Raw genomic sequence first — 20,662 nt, 5'->3', positions numbered from 1 at the left:
TCTGGCCCGCAGGCGCTGGGGTGGGGGTTTGCAGGGAACCGCCTGTCCCGGGGCCCTGACCAGATGCTCAAATGAAAGATTGGGATTTCTTCTCTTTGTGTGAACGAGGTTGGGGGGGGGGGGGATGGGGGGGTTCACTTGTTGATAATTTCAGTGATTTTGACAGATTATTAAGATCAATGCAACAAATGCAAAAATTTTAATATATCTAATGTATACGCAGATAACTATGTAAATAAGTAATTTAATAAGTAAGATTAATAATATCACATATTTGTAAATATATATACATAAATTAACAATTACATATAAACATTCTATATATGCAAACCATTCATAATATTTATATTAGCCAATATTATATCAATAGTTATAATATTATATAGAATCTGAATTAAGCATATATAAGTATATACTGTTCTTTATTTTTATATTATTTAATATTTGTAATATATATATATATAAAGTAACATCTGCAATATATTTTCATATATAAAGTATGCAGATCTACATAAATATATGCAAAATAAACAAGCCTAATTTATATATGTATATATAAAACATTAATATTAATGTGATTTAATAATATGAATATAATGTAACCTTTTATAAATATAATTATGAAGAAAGTTATTTTTATAATAATATAATACTTGCAAGCATAAAAAATTAACCTGCTTTTATTATAAAATAGTTAAAATAATTGTTTATTTTATTGTATTTAATATTTATATTTCAATGCATGTGCATATACAAAATATTATAAAAAATTGTTTAATATTATGGCGATCTGAAATAATATAATAAAAATATACAAATTATCTTAAATATATTGAATATGTGTGTGTATATAATTATTTTAGACAACGGAGGGAGAGACAGAAAGAGAGAGAGAGAGAGAGAGAGAGGCGAGAGAGCGAGAGTGGCGTGTGGTGTATTCAGACACTTCATTAAGTGAATGGGGGGCCGGTGTGAGAGACTCCCACTTGCTTTACATGTGAGCACAAAGACATGAAGAACATAAAGAGTGCAGCATGCAGGCAGATGCCGACATCATCCTGTCCTGTGAAGCTCCATTCACAGTAACTGTGGCCTGCACTTATCATCATTCGGCACACCGATAAAGTATATGTGTGTGTGGGTGTGTACAACATACTGTACTGGAGATCTGCTCCAAAACTGCATTGATTCATAAAGTCTACCATTTCTCCACATAACAGCTATCATCATTTACTACTGTCCAAGAATCTGCACCAAGTTAGAACATTGTTGTTATTATTAACTAAAACTTTACATTGAAATAAAGCTTAGACAAAACAACTTACATTGAAATAAAGCTTAGACAAAACAACTTACATTGAAATAAAGCTTAGACAAAACAACTTTCATATAATAATACTTAAACTTGGAAAACTTAAATAAAAATGAGAAATGTTGCTTTGACAAATAACTGAAATGCTAAAGTACTGTAAACTTAATTTATTAAAACTAAAATTGAAACAAAAATGAACTAAATCTATATAAGAAACACAAAATGGCTAAAACAAATTAAAATGAAACCTAAAAATATGTAAATAAAAGCTAGCATTGAGTTTGATATATAATAATTGTGTTTGTAATGGCAAGGTCATGGGTTCAAAACCCAGAAAACACATAAATGCACTGCTTTCTGCCAAAAGCATATAAACATAAACACAAACAAATGGTAGTTGACACTGCAGATTTACAGAAGAAAAATGAAGTGAGTACAGCTCGCCAGCGTTTGACGTGACTGTCAGCGAGACAGACGGGACAGAAGATGCGGAACGGAACCGAACAGAATGTACGCTGGTTGTTGTATCAACTCCTTTTAAGACTGTGACATTTCAGGCCTTTCCTTCTCGTTCTCCCTTTCTCTCTCTCTTTCTAACAGAATGGGGGCGCTTGGTAAGGGGAGGGAGCATATCAGAGGGGGGTCTGTCTGTCTGCGTGTGTGAACGCACAGACGGTTCAGTAGTAATGTGATGTGTGTCCCGAGGGATATTTGATGGATTAATGCTGAGCAGCTCCATTGCGATGTACCACCTGATCTCACTCCCACCGTCTGCCTCTATAAAACCTGCCTGACTGCTGATCTCAGCTAGTCTCTCAGTCTCTCCTCTCTCTGTCTTCTTCTCTCTCTCTCTCTTCTCTCTCTCTTCCTCCTCTCTGCCGCCTCCACTGCAGGCCAGGAGCTATCCAGTGCTGAACAAGTGAATTTTTTCTTTTTTTCAGCAGCGTAAGCGTGTGTGTGTGTGTGTACAGTAGAAGGCACACACACACAGTATTGTACCATCAGACATCTCTCTCTTCTCCTGCGTGCTCTTCATTTTTTCTTTATGTAGTCACTGTTTTTTATTATTTTTTGGGACGTGGATTTTTTTTAATACACTGGATTTCATTCAGGACGATTTTTCACCAGGGTTTTTTTCTGTCTGCGGCCGATGTGAAGGATTTCTGGTGCGTCTGTGCGACCGTGTGTGAACCATGCCTCGCTCATTCCTGGTGAAGAAAATCAAACTGGATGATTTCTCCTCGTCTCCCGTGTCAGCGTCTAACCATCATCATCTCAATGATTCCTTCACACGCTCTCGCTCCAGCCTGGGCGTCCGGCTTTGCGAAAATGGTGAGTGTGATACCTAAATATATTTTTAAATACAGATACAGTAGCTTCACTTCATGTGCTTGATGTTCCCAAATGGTTAGCTTACAAAAAATATCTGTAGTGTGTTTCCAACATTGTGCGTAGAGTCCAACAGATGTTACATAAAGCTTTCCTTTCTGTCGCGAACTAATCCGTAAAACCCTACATCCTTTCACCCCAAGCCCTGTCCTTCATTGTGCCCCCAGACTTGGTTTATTTTTGTTTTTTTTCACTCATGCCGACACAAATCAGGTCATGCAGTACAATCAGCTTATACGAATAAAGCCATATGAAGTGGGCTTGATACCAATTTGTTGTGTGTAACAGCTAATGCTAACGCTAACACCATGCTTTGTGGGGCTGATGTGTTTGTCCTTAGCTGATACTGCCCTTGAGTTTCGGTCCAAACCCTCCCCCCTCCCAGCAGCACTCTCTCTTTCTCACTCTCCTCCCCCATCCTCCTTTTCAGCCTCATCTCACTATTTCTCTTTTTCACTCTCCTGCTTCCGGGTACACGAATCTAAGTGGTGGAGGAGGAGGTAGGGTTTCAGCCATCATTGACGCCACTGGAGACATCCGAGGAATGTACTGTACGGCTAGAAGGGGAATGAGGGAGATGAAAAGAAAGAGAAGCTGGAGGCAGTGCTGACTTTTGTCACATGATGCAGCAGCAGCACACACACACACACACACACACACACAATAGGGCAAATAGCATCATGCACACAGAGTAAAGCCCAGCATCCCTGAGCGGACATGATGGGACAGGCTGAGCTAAACTGGTTATTCTAGAGAGACTAAAGGGAGTCCAGAGAGTTCTGTGTCCTCACAGACAGATTTCAACAGCAGATGTGTGGCTCTCTCTGTCCTGCCCTAGTGTTTTTCACAGATAAATGAGATAAGACATGAGGGATATCTTCCCACCTGTTACAAAAAGAAAAAAAACACATCAGACTGTTTATCTGATTTGGGGTCATTGCAAGATTACATTAACTTTTAAAGCTGTGCTGCTCCTATTAAAATTACATTTATGCTATTATTAAATTTGATTGCATTGTATTTTCATAGGCAATAACAACATCGGAAACACACATTCATTCTTTATTTTAGGCATATTAATAATTTTCCCCTTATGGTTCTGTATAATAATTTGCATACAGTTCCTGTAATAAAATATTATACATAAGACATTTTTGCAGCATCTTGAAGGTCCTTTAAACAAAGGACAAACAACTCCAACCTTCCTGTCAGCCAATAATATAACCCTAAAAAATGTCACATCAAAATGTCATGGTTTCTGCAAGAATTGTTGATTCTATTAATACTACTCAATTATGAATAGTTTATCATATTATCAGTTGAATTATAATTATATTCATATTATTTAATTCTATCTAGTTAATTCTGTTCATATCTATTATTTCAAACTTGGTGCTGTATAATCATAAAAATAATGATACTGTTATCTTATTAGGAATATTGCATTACTCAATGACTTATTTTATATTATTGAGTGTATTACTAGATTATAGTTATATTCAGATTATTTATGCTATTTATTTAAACTGTGTAAGCATCTTTCTTTCTTTGCTAATAGCACAGTAACAATACCTATAGTCAGATGTTCTGACAGAAAATATGATTTTGAAAAATCCCTAAGACAACGTGTGGACAATGTAGTTACATATCCCAAATAACATCCTCTCAGTCTCTCTGATCTTGCTGATCTTTCTCATGGCCAGCTGCATCCTTATTGCTCATTGCTGTCTTTAGTCTCACTGTATAACTAGCTTACACAGGTACTGCACTGCATTAAATGGCTTTCCGGTTTCCCCTTTAGCACACAGATTTAATTATAAACATTTTGTTGAAGACATGGCACCTTGGAAGGTGTTTTGTGTCGGTGGAATTCCAATGGCAATAAATGCGTCTGAGCCCCACGGCTGCCAGAAATCCTTTTAGCAGCTCCTGAATGACTCTCACGATGCATTAAGACTCGCTCTTCATGATCAGAGGGCTCCATAATCAGTTTAGAGAAGTTAGGAGTTTATTTGCTTCAACAGATAGAAAGGTAATGAGATGTCCTGTATTAGGAAATACATTTGTAATATACTTCAGTGTTTGGAAGAATTTCCAGGTTTTGAAATCTGGGAAAGAGCTTCGGTTCTCTTTTGGAGAGAAGTGAAAGTGTTTTGTAAAGTCCAGATTTCCTTGAAATGGTTTAAATCCATTCATAATGTCAGGCTCTCTTTACTTCCCCTTTTAACAGCTTATGCCGTGCATAGTGAACAAATAAACACAAAACTCTAAAGAAGGTCTCCGATAATCGCATCAAAGCAAAAGAGAGTCAGAGTGGCTTCTTTATCTCCTTGAGAGACACTTATGCTTCCACCACAGTTAACCTGCTTAATTAGCCATTAACCATGTTAAGACCCTTTGGGTCTCAATCTCTCTCTCTCACACACACACACACACTTTCATGAATGAGCTGTGCAATAGTCCTCACAGAGCAATCAGAAACTATAGAAGCCCAGTTGCAAAAATAAACAAGTTTAAAAACAGAAATTAACATCGCAATTGTGAGGTATAAAACCATACTATGACATATAAACTCTCATCTGAGACACAAAAGTCACATTGAAATATGTGAAGTCACAATTGTGAGCTAAGAGTTCATATATTGTGAAAACAAAATCGCAATGTTGAAATAATAAGTAATTTTATGTCAAATTAATAAAAAGAAATTAATGGATAAATGAATTAAAAAAAAAAAATGTTATTTGTAAATAAATAAAAAAAACCTGTAGAGAAAATTGGTTCCCACCAAATAAACTATATCACTGAAACAGGTATTTACACTCTTAATAATAAAGGTTCCAAAAGGGGAACATTCGCAGCAATGCCACTTTATTTTGGGCTCCTGAAAGATCCTCTCAGTGACTGGTGCTTAAGAGAACCATTTTTTCCTTTGTGTGAAGAACATTTTAATAATCAAAAGAACCGTTTGTCTTCCTTTCTTGGAATGGAAATGTTCTATGGATGTTAAAGGTTCTTCATGGAAACAGTTGCCATTAAAGAACCTTTATTTTAACAGTCTATCTGTCATTGCACTTGTTGTACTTCTGTTTTGTTGTGTTTGACTTTCACGTTGTGTCTGTAATGTACTTCATCTGTGTCTTAAATTGCTTTACACCCTAGGTCAATGAGTTAATAACCTATTCATGTTCTCTGCTCTGCTGCAGGCTACATCCAGGATTATATCAGCTCTTCTGAATACACAGAGGAGAAGCAGGCCGACATGAAGCTAAGCTCAGATCCACTGTACTCCCCAGTCAGCAGCGGAGGAGGGGAGTACTGCCAACCGGACCTGGAGCACCCGGACAGCCCCCAATCTGGCCTCACGGCCCGCGAATACTTCAGTAGTGAGAGCGAATCTCTCAGCGAGGGCTACACCATGGATGCATTCTTCATATCTGACGGCCGTTCAAGGAGGAAGGGAGAGGTCGCGGAAGCAAGTAAAGTTGCCGATGACGAGAAAGAAGTGGCGGCGGTGAACAACGGAGGTCCCCGACACAGCTGCAACGAGTGCGGAAAGACCTACGCCACTTCATCCAACCTGAGCCGACACAAGCAGACCCACCGCAGCCTTGACAGCAAGATGGCACGCAAGTGTCCCACCTGCAACAAGCTTTACGTGTCCATGCCGGCTCTGGCCATGCACATCCTCACTCATGACCTCAAGCACAAATGTCATGTGTGCAGCAAAGCCTTCAGCCGGCCCTGGCTGCTTCAGGGGCACATGAGATCACATACAGGAGAAAAACCCTTCGCCTGTGCCCACTGTGGGAAAGCCTTCGCTGATCGGTCCAACCTACGGGCGCACATGCAGACGCATTCGTCCTTCAAACACTACCGCTGCAAGCGCTGCAATAAGACCTTCGCGCTGAAGTCCTACCTGAACAAGCACTACGAGTCCGCCTGCTTCAGAGGCTCCGGAGACGAGGACGAGTCTGGCTCCGAGATTTAACAAAAGAGAAAAGATGAAGATGAGTCAACGCTCTCAAAAAACCCCCCACAGACTCCCTTCACAGACCCCACATTCCCTTTTTTAGAAAGCAATATTTTCACCAAGAAAAAAACCAAACCAATCCAATAAGAAGAAGACAATAATGAATAGATGCTGGATTTTTTTCTTTGGTAAAAAAAAGACCCTCTCATATAGACGCGTACAATTATGAGGCCTGGCATGCAAATTTTTATGAACATAATACTATTAATAATGATATTAATAATATTTAGATTCCTGATGTTTTATAGTAAATCATAAAAAGACATAAAAAAAGGACAGCAACAGGTTTGTGCTTTTTGAGAAATGAAATCAATTTGTATTTTTATGCTGCTCTTTTATTTTGAATTCTTTTGCAACTGCCAACACGAACTTTTTATGAAAATGTGAATAACGACAGCATTTGCAAAAAAGAAAAAGAAAAAAGATTGTAGACCTCTGAAAAGGTACAAACTTTTGTTACACTTTTGGTATTTTGTTTATAATTGTTATTTTTATATTCAGTGTTTCCTGCAGTTTCTAGGTTCCATTATTTATTTGTTTATTTATTTATTCTGCCAATCATATCCAGTAACTATGTGAGGAGAGCGACCATCACTCTGTGTTTACCATACGGAGGAAACAGCACTCAAAACTAAACATTTCAATGATCTCCAAACATTCGAAACATTCAAAATACAGACGACAGGGACTTTCAACAACATCTCTGCTCGCTCTGCTGAGCTTCCTCACACTAGAACAGACTGCGTGTGCTTCAGATGCCTGGAGCTCCGCCCCTTGTCTTCCTGCTCCATGAATACCTCACCCAGAGGCAGGTATGACCTCTAACCTCTGCTCTGTCCACGCTCTTAAAGCACCCATCACACAAACCTCATTTCTACCATTCCAGTATTGTTGTTGAGTATTTATGTATTTATTAATGCACTATTTTCATTTTCTTATTTATTTCATGTGTATTTATTTATTTATGCACCTATCTATCTACTTATTTATTTATTTATTTGGTTGATTATTCTCTGTGTTATTGGATACTGAACTGCCGTTGACCTTTTAAGATGCTGCTCTTTAATGAAAATCTTTATATGCATGATTCAGCTGTAGAGGGATTTTATTCTTTTTTTGTTTTTTTTAGAGGGATGGTATGCAGTGTTTGAAAGCAGATGAATTCAGGTGTGATGCTTTGTTTAATGGGCAATAATTTTTCTTAGGAACAGCAACTTGTATAATCAAAGCTGTCCTGTTAGCAGTCAATGTAGGGCAATAAACAAAAAACTCCTTAATATCTCAAAGGTCATTCTCTCCATTTCGTCGTTTCTAGAACTCCATTTCTTGCTAAGACCATCCAGAATGTCTACATACAGTATGATGTGATGTGTGACTCCACCCACATTTGTGACATCACAGTTCATCTCATTGCCAAATGCTAAACAATTTAGTTATCGAGAAATCTTTTATATGCTAAAACCAACAAAACATACATTAATATTAGTGCTGTCAAATGATGAATCGTGATTAATCGCATCCAAAATTATTTTTTGTTTATGTAATATATGTGTGTGTACTGTGTGTATTTGTTTATAAATACAAACACATGCATTTAATATGTCATATATATTTAATATGTCAAAATATGTTAAATATGTCAATATATATTTATATTTAACATAAAATTGAATAATATAAATATATAAGTGTTAATATTTTCAAAATATATACTGCATATGTTTGTATTTATATATGCATAATAAATATACACAGTACACACACATATATTACATAAACAATTTCTTTTTATTCTGGATGCGATTAATCGTGATTAATCGTTTGACAGCACTAATTAATAAATGAATCGAACTCGACAGATAATACAATTACTGTTCTTTTTGTACTTACAAATGTAAAACATTTAAAAATACATTTTAATAAGAAAATCAGCAGCAATAAGCCTTTTTCTAACAGACTTTTTACTATTATCACAGACTTAATATAACTGTCTTATGTCTCAGCAATAGTTTTGAATGCAATTATAAAAAGACTAACCCACAGCATGACATATTTCATGTATTTGGCTTTAGCTGTCCAAATAAATCCCATCATAAGCTATAATAAGCTTTTATTAGAATTTCAGTGACATGTAAAATAGAAGTCCCAAATCCTAGACCCAGAAATAATGACCCCCCAGAATGGCCAATCAGGATGGATTATTCATTGTTTGGGAGAAAAGAGTGCTGGGTTCAGGACAGAGATGAAACAAAATAGAGGCTTAATGGCAGCATTGATGGAAATAGCTGAGCATATGGCGCCAATGTGCCGCTGCCTGCATAATAAAGATCTGAAAGATGTTTGGAGATGAAAGGATGAGATGTGCAATCAGAATGCGACAGTGTAAATCAGCTGTCTCCTTGCTGTCTCTCCTGTGAAGCAGAAAAAGCGGAAACAAAACTGCTTATTTTATAATAAAATTAAATTTAGCACCATCGTGAGAAACCTCGCATAGGACAATATGCATCAGCATATATGATGCAGCTCATGTCAGAGTAAAAAGAAGCTGTGTCCACTCCACTAAAGGGTAAACAGGTGTTGCTGGACAGACAGTAGTCTGAGAGCATAACTGAGTCTGAGTTTAACCTTGTGAGGAAGGTCGAGCAGCACCAGCCAAAGGCTCTGTCAGCATTTTGCATATTGTAAAAAAAAGTATGCCACAATCTCAGTAATGGGCCAAAACCTGTGGGGAATGGATAATGAGTTTCTCCTCCCACTTTTCTTCTCTTCTTTGCCTCTTTTCCACCCATTCCTGACCTAATACATTGGCACGCTGTGTCTCTAAATGTCCTAGCAAGGTTCTTCTTGGTATTTCACACTCATTGCTGATGGACATCAGTGTCAGAAACATAATAACAACTATTAAAAAATGCACCTGCTGAAACTGAAATTTTCAGGTGTATACTTGATCACTGGTAGAATGATTAAAATGGTGATCACTATTTAAAATGTTAACATAAAACATTACAAATATTTTATAAATACATAAGATAACATGACATCTTATTTCATAGTACCTTATTCTAAACTAGACAGACCAATAAAGTAGAATATTATATATATATATATATATATATATATATATATATATATATATATATATATATATATATATATATATATATATATACACACACACACACACACACACACATACATACACACTACCATTCAAAGGTGTGGGGTTTAAACTGATCAAAGATAACACTTAAGACATTCATAATTTTACAAAAGATTTCTATTTCAATAAACAATCATTATATTCTTCAAAGAATACTGAAAAAATATATATCATGGCTTCAACAAGAATATTAAGCAGCAATATTAACTGTTTTCAACACTGATAATAAGTGAAACTGAAGACTGGAATAAGGCTGCTGAAAATTCAGCTTTGCCATCATAAATGACATTTGAAAATAGGCCTATATTAAATTGAAAATAGGCTAGTTCTTTTAAATTGTAAAAATATTTCACAATAAAAAAATTTACAGTCTTATTGTTCAAATAATGAGACTAAGAGAAATCGTACTTTTCAATGGTAGCGTATTTGAAAAAATTTACAAATGTTATCTAATAGATACATCATGTAGAAATGTGTCCTCTTATTTTAAATATCTAGAGCACATTTTGTGGTATCTTGCTACAAATCCTATATATTTCTGACCTTAATGGACATTCACCCTGCTTTTTTCCCTAAATCATCCTCTCATATTTCTGACGCATCCAAAGCTATGAAGAATCACCAGACTATTAGTAATGAATATCCATCTGGATATTTTCCATTGTAATAAGGCTTGAATTCAGAGTCAATTCTAATTATGCAAAGCTTGATGTAATGTAGATGAGCTCTTTTAAATACTATTCCAAAGGACTACCACCATCTCTTTGTTTTAAGAAAAATCATTTTTCCACAAATATTCAGAAATGTGAGATAACTGAAGAGAATGAGAAAGTGAATGCTTTTTGCCCTGTTTTTCCTGAAGCAAGTGTAAATATGTATGTATATAGATCTCAGCAATAATGAGACACCGCATGCGAGCAGATCCCTTTGCTTTTACCTTTTCTGAGCCGTTTAACCCCGGACAGGCTGAACAGGAGGATCAGGGACTTCATTACTTGCTGTAGCTACCAGCAATATTAACAATGCTAACCATTCTCTTTCTGTTCACCAGGATCTACAAATATTTCTTTGTCTTGGTCACTTTTTTTCTCTCCTGTTTTTTCTTTTTCTTTTGTGGAAGTGCCCAGCCTGGCTGAACAATAATATGAAGTGCCAAAAAAATAAAGAGTTATTTCCATGACAAAAGCCTTCAGCATATGGTAGGCAACTCACAGCCCTCCATATGGTCCTTGAGAGATTTCAGATTGTCTCTCTTCTTTTCCCTTGCCTTCTCTCTCTATCTTCCTTCCTCCCTGTGTAAAACCGTACAGATTTTTCCAGTTCTGATATTACATTTTGCCTGTTATGAAGGGTAAAGCCAATAGTGATGTTTATGAACAATAAAATCAATAGCACAAGCAGTCTGTTGCCTCTTTTTTTTATTTGGCTAGATGTTTTACCTTCTCTCAAATGAAACGTATGAAACGTACACTGAAAGTGCTTTTAGATGCTTTTAAATGCTTTTAGAGCTTTTAGATCCTACTCACAGACCCCTGACCCCAGCTTAAAACCCCTGCATTAGCAGAATGGTGCTTGTAGTCTGTTCCTCTTACTGTTAGACAGAAACCTTTTAAATTCTGATCACAAACACAAGACTACAGAGTCACAAATCAGAATGAATAAGCGACTCGGTCCTGAGTTCCTCCCTGACAATGCCAACACATCTCAGCAATAGCGCTGTTGAACTGGGATCAGCTTTTTCGACAAGCATCAGTGCTGCAACTATCATCGGAAGAACATTCAAACTGTAATCAAGTCAGCAGCTAAAGTCACTGTGAAACCTGCGCACATGCATCGGTCCTGGTGCTGTTAAGGCAGTCCAACTCATTAAATGTTAATGAAACATTGATTTTATGTTACACTCTGGCATTACCAAGATGCAGCACTCACGAGTTGAATGAGAGCGATTACTGATGCTGAGGGAGAGACTGTCATCAGGACAGAGGACGACTGATGTCCAAGAAACCGGAAACTCGAGTTGACCATGATGTCCTTTACTGTCCTACAGTGTTTTAGTATGGCTTTGGTTTCTGCCTGACTAACTGATTTAATGGATGACATTGCTATATTTATTAACTGGTGCTTCTAAAAATTTAAATATAGGATATGTTCGGCTCATAAATTCCATAAACATTGATTAGGATTATTTTGGTTACAAACTGTTACACTTAGTTAGTACAAAATGATCCATCCATGATCACATTTAGTAAACATTTACCTTAACATCAACTCATAAATTCAAACCCTGAGCCGCTGCTTAAACCAGTACTGATTACGGTTGTATAATTTTTATAACTGTTTCTTATGTATAGTTTACATTTTATCAGCATACCAAAGCCATATTGTTTTTTTTTTTTTTTTTTTTTTTTTTATAAAACTGATTTTATAAAAATGTAATTCATTTTGAGTGAACCTTTTATTAGATTAGACCCTTCCTTTCTGCCCTAAGAAGTCCCCTTAATAATATAAACTTACAAGTAAAATGATTTTGTTTTTTGTGGGTACTAGACTCTATTTTTGTGAGTGATTCCATTTAGTAGAATTAAATTGATATTTAAATTGTAATGTTATGTAATTATTTCATTACGTCTCATACATTTTACTATATTAAACAAACATAGCTAGAGACCTGTATGCACATATTTTCCTTATGAAGGAATAAAACATTGGTCCAGGTTTAGTAGTGAGTATCACTCTGAATAAAGAGGTTAGTGTAACTTTAGTCTTATTGTGGTGATGCTGCCATTAGATTTCATAAAAATAAATTATTAAACACCATCATCTGCAATATTGAACATGCAACCCTAAACCACTCAACTCTCATGAAGAGCCCTGATAAAACGCTGTCCTACTGAGCTTTACTCTTTACTGCCAGATGACTCTGAGGTTTTATTTGCTATCACTGATCCTAATACAAGAAACGAGAACAATGTAAAAAGAGAATTCCAGTTGTTGAGTGCCTTCACATGATGAAATCCGCGTGGTGTCACTAGTATATGCAAATATGCGTGTGCATATGCTCTGGCCATGGATGTATTTAGTAGGCTACAGTACTGATTACCCTTTAAGAGATAAGAGCACCAAAGCTTCCCCTGACTCTCCCTCACTTGTACATCTGGATATTGACCAAAACACAATGATACTGCTCAGTGGTTCTCAATCCTGCTCCCAGACGCCTCCCAACACTTCACATTTTAGAAGCTTCTCATTATTATTAAAGTGCTCCATCAAGGAGTTTGGCTGGATCTGGTGGTGAGGTACTGTAACTACACCAGTCTGTTGCCGAAAATAATATTCTTTGTACCATTTTCACATTTCTGGGGGTCTCAGAAGCAGAAGTCATCATATAGTGGAGAACAGAAACTATAGCATATATGTATATTAGTTGTGTTCCCATTTGTTATCTTTTTGGACAGCTGCAACATAAGCTGCATCATTTTCTGTGCGTGTACTACTATGCCTCTGATAGTACCACAGCATCTGATGCCATCACTGTACCATGGTATCACCACATATTTTTCGTTGAGGACTGATAATGACATTTGTGCTGCATATTTGGATGTCAGTGCTTACTTGGTATTGTCCTTTGCTTGCAAAACTTCATTGTTCTGATGCCTCGATGTCAAAAGGATTCTGATGTTTGCCTGTCATCTGCTGGTTATTATGCTTCACTGCAGTCAGATCACAGTTTGTATACCAAATATCCTACAATCGGGAGCAACAGTATTAGTGACGGACAAACAAATACAGACAATGAGTTTTATTTGCGATAACAAGACTTGAAAAATTAGGTAAATTTGGCATTAATCTATTTTCCAAAGGCATATTATTGATCCTATTGTGATCAATTCATTTATCTATGTTCCATTTACTGAGCTCATAATTTGTAGTCATAAAAATGTCATAACTTGATTATTTAGTCCACTTAAACTCTGCAAGCCCACATTCAAATCTGAATTTTTTTCTTTTATTTTTAAATAATGTTGCTACTTCTGTTTCTGTGCCATATCCTTTAAACCACTATACAAAATCTGATGGTGCTCACAGTACAATTAAGATGAACAATTCACTAAATTGTTAGAGAACCCACCATATGGCTTTGCATCTACGGGGTTGAACTCTAAACGGAGTGGACAGTTTGTCTTCTCACAGAACAAAGTGAATTCTCATCTCCTGCTAGCAGTGCCTCATTATCCAGACTTTCTCCCCTTTGCTGATTCTTCTTCAGTGTGTGCCAGGCTGACTGCTCTTGATGTTTTCTGTTGTTTGTGTGAAAACCCATCTGTCTGTTACAGTCTGCTGGCAGCAGGTCCAAACGTCCCTTCTGCTCCTGTCAGAAGAATCAGTTCACAGCATTTAGAGATCCAAATGTTCATTTTCTTTCCCATTAATGATCCACGGTGAGAGACAGAGTGAGTTGAGCTCCCAAAAAGAAGAAGAAAAAAAAGAAAAATGTCAAAATGTCCAGTGTAATTCAGCGATTCTTGGCTCCTGGCAACGGTTATGTTGTCAGGCCAGATTTAAACAAATGATTGATTCTGGGAAATTTCTGGGAAGACTTTTTTGGCCAGAAATAGTAGAACAAGGATTCAGACATCAGACATAGGTGAAATTTATTTGTAAAGTATCTCACATTTACTTAAGTTATCTTTACATGTAGCTAAAAAGGAGATAAATCTCGTAATATGTAGGCTACCAAATACGAATATCCAGTTATAATCAATGCATTGACGTTACGCAGTTTATAACTTGACATAATTGACATTTTGTCTAAAAAAAACTAAAAACAAGTCCCTGTCTAAAGAGGAAAAGGGGTGTTTGAGTCTGACAGAGAGCTCATTCGCTAACATTTGTTTTACCTGTAAAGTTATCTACACTAGCTATAGCAAGAGTGCTGAGGTTACAAAAACATCTTCAACAAACAATGCGTTAATATTAAGCAACTTACATTTTAGACACAATATCGCCAGTACTTTACTCATTTTAACTGCACCAGCGCAAATAAACCAAGCGAAGAACAGCTAGCCAACCGTTGACCGTTTCGAATCAATTCAGAATTGAATCAGTGTGTATTTTGACCGTCTTTCTTTCTTTCTTTCTTTTAAATTCAAATGCTTGGAGCAAGAACACAAAGAGGCATTCATAACAGAGATTTTCATATTTTTTCATATCACACCATACGGTACCACGTGATAAATATAAAGATAAAATAAAATTAGATAAAATGAAATAAAGTAGGGAGTAGGAGGCTTATAAACATTACAAAATCAAAATCTTCTAAGAATACAGATACTCTCTTGATGTCCCAAAATATTTAACAAAATCTTTTTGAATACAGTTGTTTCGTTTTCAAAGAAGATTTTGTTAAATATTTGGGCACATTAAGAGAGAAGTACCAAAGCATGTATTCTTAGAGGATAAAAAAAAAACAAAACAAAAAAAACTAAAAAAAGTCACTCACATCGTAATCATTCACCAGAAACATCTTCAACAAACAATGCGTTAATTACATCGTTACGTCAGCAGGTGGCGACAAGTGACTGCCTTTATGAGTAAGCCATCAGTGTGACGTTAGTATTAGAATCAATGTGATGGCTCACATATATCCAGTTATACTCAATATGCATTAAGTTACGCAATTTATGTAACTTACAGAAATTTACATTTTGTTATAACTAAAAATAAGACCCTGTCTAAAGAGGTGTTTGTGTCTGTGTTTGAGGACAGAGAGCTCGTTCACTAACATTTATTTTACCTGTTAAAATAGGTTGTAGGGAAAGTTTTGGATGAGTATTGAATTGTATAAAGAAGTAAATGGGTTTAAGATGAGCCCAACAGTGGTGATCCTTGAAAAAGGGCCATGAAACTTCCCATATAGACTTACATTTGTTGGAAATTAAAAAAGCAGAAAGAGAACCAGATGTGTCTAGCATTCTCTGTACAGAACACAATATCCTCAAAATATTTACAAATATTTACAGATGGCTCAAAAGATCCAGAGAGTGAGACAGCTGCTTTTTTAGTTCCTGACCGGGCAATGAGTAGTATAAAGCAAACATATACAGTCATGTGGCAGTACTTTTGAAATGATAGAAATATTCTTGTCCTTGCAGTGGATCATAAACCTTGGAAAGTTTTAATTTGTTCTGATACACTCTCAGTTTTAAAGAGTATGAGTTATTTTAAATCCCTTCATCAAGATATCATTTTTAGTATTTTACAGACAAGATTGTTTCAGATTTATATTTTAATCTGCTTTATTTGTGCTCCATCACATGTATAGGTGTAAAGGGAAACAAAGATGTTGTTGGGACATTCCAATCCTAATAGAACACTCAAAATATCAGGAAAGCATCCAAATGGAATAAAGGTGCTGGTCATATAATTAGAATATCATCAAAAAGTGAAACTTGTATATTATATTCATTCATTACACACAGACTGATATATTTCAATTTTCATTTTGATGATTATAACTGACAACTAAAGAAAATCCCAAATTCAGGATCACTCTAATCAGCTAATTAACTCAGAACACCTGCAAAGCCTTTAAATGGTCTCTCAGTCTACACAATCATGGGGAATACTGCTGACTTGACAGTTGTCCAAAAGACGACCATTGACATCTTGCACAAGGAGGGCAAGACACAAAAGGTCATTGCAAAAGAGGCTGGCTGTTTACAGAGCTCTGTGTCCAAGCACATTAATAGAGAGGTGAGGGGAAGGAAAAGACGTGGTAGAAAAAAAGTGTACAAGCAGTAGGGATAACCGCACCCTGGAGAGGATTGTGAAACAAAACCCATTCAAAAATGTGGGGGAGATTCACAAAGAGAGGACTGCAACTGGAGTCAGTGCTTCAAGAACCACTACACACAGATGTATGCAAGACATGGGTTTCAGCTGTCGCATTCCTTGTGTCAAGCCACTCTTGAACAACAGACAGTGTCGGAAGCATCTAAAGACAAAAGGAACTGGACTGCTGCTGAGTGGTCCAAAGTTATGTTCTCTGATGAAAGTACATTTTGCATTTCCATTTGGAAAGCAAGGTCCCAGAGTCTGGAGGAAGAGAGGAGAGGCACACAATCCACGTTGCTTGAGGTCCAGTGTAAAGTCTCCACAGTCAGTGATGGCTTGGGGTGCCATGTCATCTGCTGGTGTTGGTCTACTGTGTTTTCTGAGGTCCAAGGTCAACACAGCCATATACCAGGAAGTTTTAGAGCACTTCATGCTTCCTGCTGCTGACCAACTTTATGGAGATGCAAATTTCATTTTCCAACAGGACTTCGCACCTGCACACAGTGCCAAAGCTACCAGTACCTGGTTTTAGGACCATCCCTGTACTTAATTGGCCAGCAAACTCGCCTAACCTTAACCCCATAGAAAATCTATGGGGTATTGTGAAGAGGAAGATGCGATATGCCAGACCCAACAATGCAGAAGAGCTGAAGGCCACTATCAGAGCAACCTGGGCTCTCATAACACCTGAGCAGTGCTACAGACTGATCAACTCCATGCCACGCCGCGCCGCGTTGCTGTAAAAAAAGGAGTCCCAACTAAGTATTGAGTGCAGTAGATGCTCATGCTTTTCAATTGGCCACAAGATTTCTATTTGTATTGATCTTAAGTAATATTCTATTTTTTTTTATTTTTTGAGATCCTGAATTTGTGATTTTCCTAGTTGTCAGTTATAATCATCAAAATTTAAAATAAATAAACATTTGAAATATTTCAGTCTGTGCAATGAATGAATATAATATACAAGTTTCACTTTTTGAATGGAATCAGTGAAATAAATCAACTTTTGATGACAATCCAATTATATGACCAGCACCTGTACGTGAACAGTGTATAAGAAACAGTAACCCATGCAATTCTTGAATGTAAGAAATATGAGGAAGAAAGAAGTTATATGATTGAAATCAAGAAGAATGGAGTTCAGGTGGTACATTTTAAATCTGAAATAAACTGCAAAGCTTTCTATAATTCCATTAAAAGGACTGGATTAATAAGTAGAATGTAACTCTCTGTTGCACACTCCGGAGCAGAAGGTAATGCACCTACGCTGGCTTGCCAGCCGCCGTTAAAAGCCAAGAAGAAGAAGAGGAAATAAGGCAGGATTACTCGCGCATGCGCAGACACGTACTTCCCTGTTGTGTCTTGTGAAACTACTAACTTACTAGTGATGTTTCAAGCTCTGAGTGTTTTCACAAGGCACGTCGGCACCACAAAAGCGAATCCACTCTGGGTTTACAGGCGAAACATGGGCAGTTTAAGCAGAGAAAACCGCTCCATCCATTCAAACAACATCCAGGACGTACATAACATCCCAATGGATGTGATTATACGACCCATTCCGCCTGTTCTAGACGAACAGAAAGTCCAAAGCCTCATGACCAGCATACAGGTAACAGTTCATTCAGACTGCTGACTACATTTGACGTTAAATGTACTTATTCAGTTTGGTATTATATCTGAGCTCACTGCAGGTCATTTTTTAACCGTGTTGTTTTTCCAGGAGGACGCAGGTATTTCAGTTGTGCCTCCCATAGACGTGCTTTGGATCACAGGAGAAAAGGGAGGCAATTATTATTATTCTTTTGGAGGATGTCATCGATTTGCTGCCTATCATAGGTTAAAAATGAAAACCATACCAGCCAAGATCATCAAATCTAATATTTCAGACTTACGGACCTACCTGGGAGCATCTACGCCGAAACTACTGTGATCCAACCACTGATCTACATATGTTCTATGTATGTTATAGATCAGTGGATCCAACACACATTATAAGAGACGCACCGAGGCGGTAAACCCGTGTTGCCATCTAGATGATGTTCAGGAACATTTATTCCGTATGGCTGTGTTTCTTATGACACTGATAAAGATACTTTATATTTTGTAAAGGCACTTTGATGTTCCTGGTTAAGAAAATATTCACACAAGTTTCTTAATAATTTTCTTGTCAGTTACTCTTCTCTGGTTGTATCTGTATGAATCAAAGATTTTTATTCCTTTTGATCAACATAATTTGTTTTGCTTGGTCGCTGTCTGTTTCAAATCACGACGACTAAACAGATCTCTCTTCATCTGGCAATTCTTAGTCTGACCACTAGATGGCAGCATTACAACACTGATTGATTAAAGCAGGGCTTCCAGGACTTTGTTTGTCAGTGAAACCCTCCAGTCTGATCTAAAATATTAATTTTTAGAGACTATAAATAGATATTTAATTAATTTAACAACACATTTGCTCTGTTATTGGCTAATATGAAGTATTCAATAAAATATGTAGTCCTTTGTAGTAAGTGTTTTATTAATATTATTATTTACTGCTATTATTTTTATTTTTAGTAATGTTACTTTTTTTTTTTTTTTACTCCTGTTCAGTGTGAAAAAGTTTTCAGTAGAGTTTGAAATTTTGTCCAGTGCTATTAGTATGCTAACCTGAAATGCCTCAAATATTCTGTGATTTTGCTAGAAAAAAAAAAGTTAAAGGGATTCATATTGTAAATAATTTATAAATACATTTGCTTTGTTAAAAAAAAAAATGGTGTAATGGTCAAAATAGATGAGGACAGAAAATAAGATGACCACAGGCGTGTGCTGGTCTGGTGACCACTGGACTTGGTTATGCTCTGTGCTCTTAACCACAGCATTGAGATAGCGTCTCTTGGGTGGACTGACACAGCCAAATTCATAGAGTTTACTCCTGTATTGTGTCCAGATCTGCTATGAATATTAAAAGCTGAACATCTTAATCATTACATTTTAAGAATTACTGCATACAGTGTGCTTTGTGTATTTGTAGATATGCTAAATTCACAGCATTTTTTATGAATTCATATTTTTATGTGCCAGTGGAGGGGCATGAGAATTGTAGGACATTTTCTGAAGCTCATCAATAATGGCAGGACATGTTGGGGGTCATGTGTCATGAGAACTGGCCAGCGTTTTTCTCATCTGCAGGCTGAAGTGAAGGAAAAGAATGAATACAGCCATATTCTATATATAGATGGATTGAGGCTCACAGTCAGACTGATGTAGAGGAAATATAGTGGAACCACTCAATTATCTGACATGAAAACTGCTCTCACAGTCATTTCTGTTCTCAGCTGTTGTCTAGAGGAGATCAGAGACGGGCATCTCGGATTTCTTCCTTGTAACGGCATTTCACTTCCCTTTGACTTTTGACCTTGGCCTAATATCCATAGCAAAAGGCCTCTCAGACTTTACAACAACGATGACGGATGCGTTTGAAAACCCAGATTCACAGGTGCCTCAGTCAATAATAAAACAATACAAATTATGACAAAACATTTTTATGGTATGACTTGATTAGACAAATAAAATACTTTGCAATTGTCAGCAGCTCCAACATTTTTAAGTGACCCATGCACTCTCAGAATTATAATAATTATTATTATTTTTTTTTTAAACAAAAGTTTGTTGTATTGTGTTGTACGTAAGAGTTAAAATGTTCTTCAAGATATATTTTGTACACCACAAAAGAAAGTCATACAGGTTTGGAATGACACAAGATTAATTTTTTCGGGGACCTGTCCCTTTAAGAGATGTGATCTTTATAGCAACAGAGTTAAGCTGGACACCAGCAGCTGCTGATTGCAGGAATCATGTCTTTACAGCCGCGTCCTTTGATCATGGAGGAAGGTACAGGCCTGTGATTGGCGATTACTACCTTGTAGATCTCTGCTGGAAGATAACAGAGTTTCTC

At 36.7% G+C, this 20,662-nt stretch overlaps 2 protein-coding genes and 1 long non-coding RNA gene across 4 annotated transcripts; 2 read left to right on the top strand and 1 right to left on the bottom strand.

Moving 5' to 3' along the window:
* The first annotated feature begins 1,907 nt into the window (after positions 1-1,907).
* Positions 1,908-8,263, top strand: LOC113107525 (transcriptional repressor scratch 1-like). The gene is made up of 2 exons (XM_026270110.1): positions 1,908-2,644; positions 5,905-8,263. The coding sequence occupies exons 1-2, from the start codon at positions 2,506-2,508 to the stop codon at positions 6,687-6,689; spliced, it is 924 nt and encodes a 307-aa protein (XP_026125895.1). The 5' UTR covers positions 1,908-2,505; the 3' UTR covers positions 6,690-8,263.
* A 5,215-nt stretch (positions 8,264-13,478) lies between these two features.
* On the bottom strand, positions 13,479-18,655 carry LOC113107524 (uncharacterized). Of its 2 annotated transcripts, none has more exons than XR_003292676.1 (3): positions 18,626-18,655; positions 14,021-14,260; positions 13,479-13,635 (listed from the first exon to the last, which is right to left on the bottom strand). It is a non-coding gene; the product is annotated as an uncharacterized LOC113107524 (long non-coding RNA). The 2 variants fall into 2 exon arrangements; XR_003292675.1 differs by lacking the exon at positions 18,626-18,655 and adding an exon at positions 14,879-14,928.
* srxn1 (sulfiredoxin 1 homolog (S. cerevisiae)) lies at positions 18,025-19,226 on the top strand. Its single transcript, XM_026270109.1, has 2 exons — positions 18,025-18,334; positions 18,446-19,226. Exons 1-2 carry the CDS (start codon positions 18,113-18,115, stop codon positions 18,653-18,655), a joined length of 432 nt encoding a protein of 143 aa, XP_026125894.1. The 5' UTR covers positions 18,025-18,112; the 3' UTR covers positions 18,656-19,226.
* The last annotated feature ends 1,436 nt before the right edge of the window (positions 19,227-20,662 follow it).

This window comes from Carassius auratus, chromosome 8 (genome assembly GCF_003368295.1).
Source record: "Carassius auratus strain Wakin chromosome 8, ASM336829v1, whole genome shotgun sequence".
NCBI classification, from domain to species: Eukaryota; Metazoa; Chordata; class Actinopteri; order Cypriniformes; family Cyprinidae; genus Carassius; species Carassius auratus.
The sequence above is the reverse complement of the archived record's forward strand: the minus strand, read 5'-3'. Positions and strand labels throughout refer to the sequence as shown.

Coding starts and splice junctions, on each gene's coding strand:
- LOC113107525 (XM_026270110.1), top strand. CDS start 2,506: ATGCCTCGCTCATTCCTGGTGAAGAAAATCAAACTGGATGATTTCTCC. Junction 2,645..5,904: donor CGTCCGGCTTTGCGAAAATG/GTGAGTGTGATA, acceptor GCTCTGCTGCAG/GCTACATCCAGGATTATATC.
- srxn1 (XM_026270109.1), top strand. CDS start 18,113: ATGTTTCAAGCTCTGAGTGTTTTCACAAGGCACGTCGGCACCACAAAA. Junction 18,335..18,445: donor GCCTCATGACCAGCATACAG/GTAACAGTTCAT, acceptor TTGTTTTTCCAG/GAGGACGCAGGTATTTCAGT.